The sequence below is a fragment of the Marmota marmota genome, unplaced genomic scaffold (genome assembly GCF_001458135.2).
Source record: "Marmota marmota marmota unplaced genomic scaffold, marMar, whole genome shotgun sequence".
In the NCBI taxonomy this organism is placed as follows: Eukaryota; Metazoa; Chordata; class Mammalia; order Rodentia; family Sciuridae; genus Marmota; species Marmota marmota.
Genome location: NW_026000229.1, coordinates 41,225,070 through 41,233,295, shown reverse-complemented (window position 1 = coordinate 41,233,295; position 8,226 = coordinate 41,225,070). Strand labels below are relative to the sequence as shown.

Genomic DNA, 8,226 nt, shown 5'->3' with positions numbered 1-8,226 from the left:
CCCCCCCCCCCACACACACACCAATTGATTGGTTCAACTGATTTGGACACCTGGAAAGTCCAAAATAGAGAAATTTGCTTCTGATATGTCTAGAATTCAGAATACAACAATGTCATCAATATCATACCTTTTCTTTTTCTTAGTTTCTGCACTTTTCTGTGTTGGCTTCGTTCTCAGGCATCCAAGGTCACTGGCTATTGCTAGTTTGCTTAATCCTTACAGTTTATGATCCCAGGGAAAAGTTAACAATTCTCTTTTGCCTCATAATAAATCTCCAAGAGGACTGTGATCATCTAGTCTAGGTTAACTGTGTGCTCCTGGAGCTGAGTGGTTGTATCACATTATTGACCAGAATCACATTGTAATAGTAGGGTAGCAGTGCCAGGCAGGATTGTATATAGGACAGCAAAATTTAAAACCTCACTCTCCCTACAGTATATTAGCTACAGTTTAGGGCTTCACTCCCCATAGCCAAATTACTTTGGGGTCCAGTCACTTACTGTTATTGAACTTGGTCTGTTTATACATGTGTGTGCACACTTACCTATGTGCACATGAATCTGTCCATCTGTGTAGAAAATCCTCTTTGTGTCTCAGAACTGCTAATATGTCTCTCTCCATGGAGATTGGTTAAGGACAGATGGAGCTAGCTCTGAAGAAGGTTTTGACATCAGTGACTAGCTCAGTGGAACTGGGACAGACAAAGGCTAACATTGAATCCCTCCTCAAAATTTTGGAGCTGGAAAGAGCTCTTATCCTCAGTCTGATCTCCTTATTTTATTTAGAAAAAACTTGCATCACAGCTACTGCCCCTTCCAGCAACCTGTCCTATCCTGGATCTTTCTACTCCACTATGCTGATTTGTCCCTTTATTTTTGGTGTTAAACCAAAAGGATTTAGAGTGAAATGGTATAATACAGAAAAGTTTTTTTTTTTTACTTTTTCATTTTTATTCACATCCACTTCCTTTCCACAGTTCCAAGCAGCAGGGACTAGCATACCTAGCCTTTCTGTATTGCTCCAGCTTCTTGACCTCCCATTTGTTTCCTATCTTTAGGGCACTTCAGTTTTCCCTAGTATTGTCCCCTAAAGACATAAACAAAGGACAAGGTCAGACCAGTCAGTTGTAGTCCTTATTAGTGGCTTTGATAAGAGGCTTTGGGGGAAGAGGTTGAAACTAATGGCTGTAATGAAATTTTGGATTCTGTTAAGATTTCATTTATCTGCGCTATCAGTCCCCCTATGCAATATATCTGCTCCGTGTGCCTTTGCACGGGGTTTACATATCATAGTAACACCTATTACTGAAGCCTTGCTAATTTCTTACATTATGTAGAAAAAGCTGTGAAAATTACTTTTAAGGGACAAAAAATATGAACAATGGTGATTGCTCCATATATTGACTAAGGCAGTGTTGGAGAAAAATAGCACTAAAAACCAAAATACCAGAGTTAAAAAAGATATACAGTAATTTTCATTTGTATTAATTTGTGATTTTTTTCCCTCCCTCAATTTAGTAAAGATACATGGGGTCTTAAAAAGATTTTTAATCAATATATTTTAATCTAGCATTTTAAACCTTTTTGACAAGTTCATAGAGAAAAGGCACATCAGAATGTTACTTTTCATTTTTAAATGTTGTGAACTGAAATTTTGCAGTTTCTTTGGGAATAACGATATTTCTTAAATTTTTTTTAATAAAACTAAATAAATAAACAAAAACCTTTTCTTAATAGTCTTCATGCTATTTATGAGTCTTAAGTATATGTTAACTAGTTTCAGATGTGTTTTGTTCTCTGACTCAAAGTCAGTCCTTTATTTTATAAAAAGAAATTGTGTAATTAGTACTTAATTGCTTTGGATATTTTGGGTATTTGGAGGAGAGGTAATTCAAAGGCCAGAGAAATTAAACTTTCACAATGTTCTTTATGCATGTGTAATTCCTTTTTTAAAAACAAACCCTTAATGACAGGCCTGACAAGTTAAAAATAAACAAAGACCTGGGTTGTTTTTATACAATTGAAATAATAGTAATTTTAAAGATTTTTAAAATTAACATCAATTTATATCTTTGGATGCAATTATATTAATTTTTTATTAAGTTATATTGGGGAGAGGATCATTGGAGTGCTAGAAATCAAGATTATCTGGTCCATCTCCTCTTCATGCAGGTATTGTCTAATATCTGACAGGTGGCTGTGTACTGTTCTTACAAGAGGAAAGTAAGAATCCTCATATACTTCATAAGTATTATACATGATCAAATTTAAATATGTCCCATAATGAAGAGTAGTATGTGGTCCTCAGGACAAACGGTAGCTTGGTTGACGTGGGCTCTTATCCTGTATCTTTAACAGTTTGAGAAGTCTAGTTCTTGTAACTTAACTTCTTTAGGCCACTTTTATTATGAATAAATCGGAATATTAGGCTAGTAACTCTAAGACTTAACTAGCTCAGAAATACTGTGCTTCATGAGACAGCCATTATCTAAAAACTCTACATTTTTTCCCTAAAGACTAAGAAGTCTGCTTTTAAGTGATTATATTCTATATTTATTTTATTAGTGAACACATGAACTAGGACATTAATGAACTTAGTAGTTACAAATTATATTGGATTTAAAAAGAATATACCTAAACCAGAAGAGCCTTACTTCATATCTGCTAAATTCACTGAATAAGGTATAATGCAGAACTTGGAGATTGATTTGTGAGGAAATTATACTAAAAGTTCTCTCCTGTATTATTGACCTAATCACCCCCCATTCTAGCTAATATTATTCTTATGTTTTTTCTAAATCATGATCTTTTTTCTTGAAGAAAACAACAGATTACTTAAACATCTCATTTCAAAGAATCAAAACTAATTACTTAGCTCAAATATATATGAAAGTACTACTAGAACCTGTATGAAATGTATGATTTTCAAAGAAAATATAAATTGTGAAACTTTCTATAGAAGAGACAAAAATCTGAACAGATTAGTAGACATAAAAGAAATTGGAAAAGTGACCAAAGAGATGGCCCAGCAATAGCACCAGACACAGCTTGGGTTTTGTGGAGAAATTCTTCCCAGACCTTAAGGAATGCATAAGTCCAATGTTGTTGATGACCCACTGACTTTAAAAAAATAATAAATAAAAGTGAGATTCCCATCAGTGTTAACAAAAGGCACCCAGTCCCCTCCTTTACAAATGAGGTGAACCTTAGGTTCAGACATTAGGGACCAAAGATAGAAAATAACAGCAGGAATTATCAAATAAAATGAACTTTGGGCCAAATTTGGTACCTCTCTGTTTTATCTCTGCACAGGGAGTTAAATAGGAAGGAAAATTATTGCCAGTCTAGGAAAGCTTTGATGAAAACACAGTTATTCTTAATATACCTGTATTTTATTCAGTTATCCTTTTTCAGCATTAAGTGTGTATAGAGAATATGCTGGTGATGAGACTAGGATGTTAAAAAATGAGAAGGAAAGATTCCTGTCCTCAGAGAAACAGCATCAAGTGCAAGATATGAAAGGCAGGCCCATGCACAACGTACAGGGAGCAAACAGAACAAGCATGAAGGGAAGTAGCATGAACTGATCACTGAGGTACATGACCTCAAGGTCCCAGAGTCAGACCCTGGCATGTCAGCCCAGTTTAAAATCTATACCCAATGGTTTGGATAATGAACTACTGGTAAGAAATCTTTAAGGGTCTGAGGAATCAAGAAAGAAGCATAAGGCAGAGGCCAGGAAATCAGGCCATATTGTTGGGGCTGACCTTAAAAGTCTTCCAAAGACATGATCAGTGATAGAAACTTCTCCTGGGGCCTAGAGCAGGTGAGCAAGGCCACTTGTTCACAAGTAGACTTCCTGTACTTATTCTGTTATCTCCTCTGAACTTTGCCAAGTTGTTTCCTCCTCCTTTCTTAGGAAAACTAAAATGAAAGAAACCAATGAAGGTTGAAACAGGTAATGTAAGGCAGTGAGAGTTTAGTAAATAAAGGAAGAAATGTTTCAGATGCTTGGAATAACTTCTTATTATAAAAAATACAAGTCTGATATTACTGGTGATGACATAGACTTCTAGATGCTGTCCTTTGGGTACAATTACTATTGGTTTGATCAACCTCATATTGAGTAAGTGAGAGGGAAGGAGAAAAGGAGTATGTGTGTGTGTATACATGTGTGTGGAAGGGGGGAGTAATGAATATGCACCAGTGGTATTTTGAAGTTCTCCACAAAATAATAGAAAATTTCCCTAGCCTCATTTGATGTTCTGTGTTCAGATTTTAGGGCTTGGGTTTTTAAGTTTTCACATTAAGCAAGTCATGCAGTTTAAATTGCAGGTATTGTACTAGTAATTTTGGTGCAGTGAAGAGAAGTGTGTATCTGCTTTTAAAGGGATTTCTCTGTGTACATTTGGATTGCTTGGTGACCTTTGAAATTTTGTTTTGAGCTGCTGTCAGAAACATAATCATTTTTCTTTCTGAAACAGATTTTAGCATCTGCAAAGGTTGATCAAGCTAGGATAGTTTTAATAAAATATTAATCTATCTTTTTTAATGTCAACCCAGCTTTTAAAACTGTTCATCACCTATCTAAAACATCAGCTCAAGGCAGTGGAGCTTATTTTAATAAATGCCTTTTCCATTAATGTTCTTCTTGTTGTGGTCAAAGTACAGTTAGAGAACAGATTTTTTTTTAATCTTATTCATCTATAGCCCAGTTTCAAGTTTCTCTTATTTTAAAATTGATATTACTTTATGTTTTATTATCTGAACAGTTTACTTGTAGTTTTTTTATATGTATATTTCAAGGAAGGAAAATTGTTTCAAATTCTGGTATCAGTCCTTCAAAATCTGGATAGTTAAAGATTTTGACTTTTAACAAAATTTAATTTAATATCTACTTAAATATGTGTCTTGTTATTAAAAGGTTATTTATGTTTAAAATGCTGACCTTTCAAGATATACACAAGAGTGTTCTAAAACAGTGTTTCTGAACATTGGCCATGAAACCACTCTCTTGGGCTGACAAATGGATTGGAAATAAGCTACCCAACACTGGGAATGGGCCATTAATTTTAATCAAAGGTGATGCAGGAAGGCGAATGGGATGCATGGCAATGTCAACAGCCCAGTAGGTGTTAAGAGACCACACAGCCTTCCTTGTTACTTGGTTGGGCCATTAGTTGAGGTTGGGTGAAGACAGAAAGCCATGTCTGGAATTGAATGACCAGGTCACTCCAAAATCTAATGGAGAACTCCCCATTTCTGAAATCACATTGTAATGCCATTAGAAGTCAAGGACAGCATTTAGAAAATATTGAAGGATCTTTTTTTTTTTTTTTTTAATCAAACACCTTGTGAGTTTTTTCAACTTTGTCAAGCTTCCTGTTTTCCTGCTTCCTTCTGAATGGATCATTGATGTTTACAAAGGATCAAGAAATTGAACAGACTTAGGAAAAAAAATCTTAAAGCTTGTTTGCTTTTCAAAATTACATACTGTTAGTTGTAAAACGCTAATAAAATGCCCAAAACAGTGACATGCCAGAGGAATTAAGCAGATAATTAATTCTTTCTAGTAATCTCATTGTCCTTTTCTTGTGTGTAGGAATAGTTTTGCTAGTTAAACCAAAACTTTCTTATCGGCTTTAATGAATGTATTTGTTTCATAATTGTAATGGCCAATGTGCTTGGGCCTAGTTGTAAATTGTCAATATTAGCTGATAACATTAATGATTACTGATGGTCATAGTAGTGAAATTCTTTTCTTTCAATTGGTAAGTATATATTTTTGTTTTGAGTATTTTCAATTACAAAAAAAAAGTGGCTCTATGACAGCTTGGATTAATGATGTTTATAATAAAGACATAAAAATGCAAAAGGAACAAAGAAGCATTTTGTATCTGTGCTTCAGGTTTATTAAGAAAATCATTTACTCTGACATAGTATTGCATGCATAAGAAAGATATGTATGACTGCATTAGTAATTTTTACACATATTTAAGAAAGAAAAGCAATTATGTTGGTGTCTTGTTAATGGAATACTATTGTAAGTAATAGTATTTGTTCTTCCTGTAGATGAAGATCAGCTTCGTGCAAAGGGTTATGACAAAACACCAGACTTTATTTTACAGGTTCCAGTTGGTAAGTCCTTAAACTCACTTATTTGTTTGTTTATAGGGAAACGGGATATGTTTTTCCATTCTTTTAATATGTTAAGATTAGCAAATGTCACCAGAGATTAGCTTTATAATACTTTACCTGTATGGGTGAAATAGTTGGAAAAGATGATTTTGAAGTAGCAGAAAATAATAGGTTCAGAAGGAATCTGTGCCATAAAAACTTTACATATATTTAAGAAATGGGTTGCCATTTTCACCTCATTTCTTCAAATTTAGAATTTTTAAAACAGTTCTGTTGAATAGCCAGACTCACTTTGGTCTGTTTGACATGCCTCTTGTCAAGTTATAGAACAGTAGTCTCAGAACTAGGGAAGGGAGTTTCAAAGAGTGTGATGAAAATAAAAGCATGTGACTGTAGCATAAATGTTACTTGTGATGAACATGCACAATGCGTTGTTTCATAATTACATCCATAGTTGAAGGTAAGGGCTAACCCTCTGCTCATTAACGTGAAGCGTAGAGAGGCCTGTGCAGAGTTCAGAATTTTCAATCTTCCCTTCCCCTCACTATGTATTAGTAATGCTTTGTCCCTTAGCTGTAGAAGGGCACATAATTCACTGGATTGAAAGCAAAGCCTCATTTGGTGATGAATGTAGCCACCACACCTACCTGCATGACCAGTTCTGGAGCTACTGGAATAGGTAAGGTCCCATTATTTTTCTCTTAAGATAAACGATACTCAGCTGAAATCTCATTAGAAAAAATATTTTGTTTAGCTGGTAAAAATGCTAGTAGCCTTTTTTTTTTTCCCTAATAAATATAGGGTCTTGATTAATGTATTCATTTCAGATCACTGAAACTTCTCTGCTTTCATAATGTTGCTTTATTTTTTAAAACTAAATATCTCCACATAAGGTCACAATTAGTATATACTCTGTTCCCTATTTTATGGTGATAACATTGGTGTCACTTAAAATATGGATGACAAGATGTGCACATTATGATATAAACACTGGATTTTTATCATTTTGATGTGAAATTTGTACTTACTGTGAGACCATTAAAAAATAATTTATCTTCAACTCTCTAAAATATCCAAATATGAAAGATGAAAATAATTTACCTTCCAACAGTAGAAAACAGTTCATCTACCAACTTCTATCAACATTCTTGAAGAGATGATAATCTGAGCAATTAAAAAAGCTAGTGTGAGGATAATACTATTTTATTGAGTACCTACCATGTGCCAGGTCCTGCAGACTGTTTCAGTTAATCCTCACAAGGAAGTTAGTTTTTTTCCCCCATTTTGCAAATAACTAATCTGATTCTCAAAGAAAGAAATAATATTCCAGTTAGCTGGTTACCATGGGCTTGCATTTATTTCTCTCACTCACAAGCCTGCAATATTTCCAGCACAGTGCTAATTTCCTGTATAAAGCAATTATTGAAACTTCACTTTTTACTATTATTGCAGGCCTAAATTGTCACACCCCACATTTTTTTCCTCTTAGGAGAGGAGGTATGTCAAGTGTTAACCTTCCTAGATTAACTACATTTTTTGGTCACTGACCACCAGGAACAATACGGAAATAAGATGACATTGGGCCAGAGCATTAAGGAATGAGATAGTAGCATCTGTGGACAACAGCCTTGTCCTGGAAAAGAAACAGTGGCAGGCTATGGAATTTGGCATTATATTGTTACTCAGCTTTACAAAAGGCCAGGGGACCTTGCCTGTAGCAGCTGTGCTAAACTAAGCCTACTTTTTGCCATGGAAACAATGATCATGACAAAATGCTGAATGTAATGGCTTTCTTGATTTTCTTGTGTAATTGTGCGTAGCATCCGAGCTTTACTTTACAGGGATGGAGGAGGAAAGTGCAAGATGTTTTAGAAATCAATGCTGCTTCAGCGTTTCCCATGTTTTATTCAGCCATTATTCAAATTAACAGTAATGTGGCAAATTGAATTTTAGTTTTTTAGCAATTTTATGATTAGTTTGAAATAGTAAAGAAAGCATCATTTTTGATAGTATAGGGAAATCAATGACAAGAAAATGAAATTGCATAAGTTTGCCAAAGAATTAAAAAAAAAAAAAAAAAAAAAAAAAA

At 34.4% G+C, this 8,226-nt stretch overlaps 1 protein-coding gene across 7 annotated transcripts in view; it reads left to right on the top strand.

Moving 5' to 3' along the window:
• The window catches only part of Cdin1 (CDAN1 interacting nuclease 1), a 222,771-nt gene that overhangs the window by 117,020 nt on the left and 97,525 nt on the right, over positions 1–8,226 (top strand). For 3 of the 7 annotated variants that reach the window (XM_048793125.1, XM_048793127.1, XM_048793126.1), the window contains 2 exons: positions 6,072–6,137; positions 6,693–6,816. The exons of 1 other annotated variant lie outside the window; for it this stretch is intronic. In XM_048793125.1, the coding sequence (XP_048649082.1) occupies positions 6,072–6,137; positions 6,693–6,816 (190 nt within the window). The remainder of the gene's footprint in view (positions 1–6,071; positions 6,138–6,692; positions 6,817–8,226) is intronic. 3 more of the 7 variants (XM_015480845.2, XM_048793129.1, XM_048793128.1) reach the window with 1 other exon arrangement.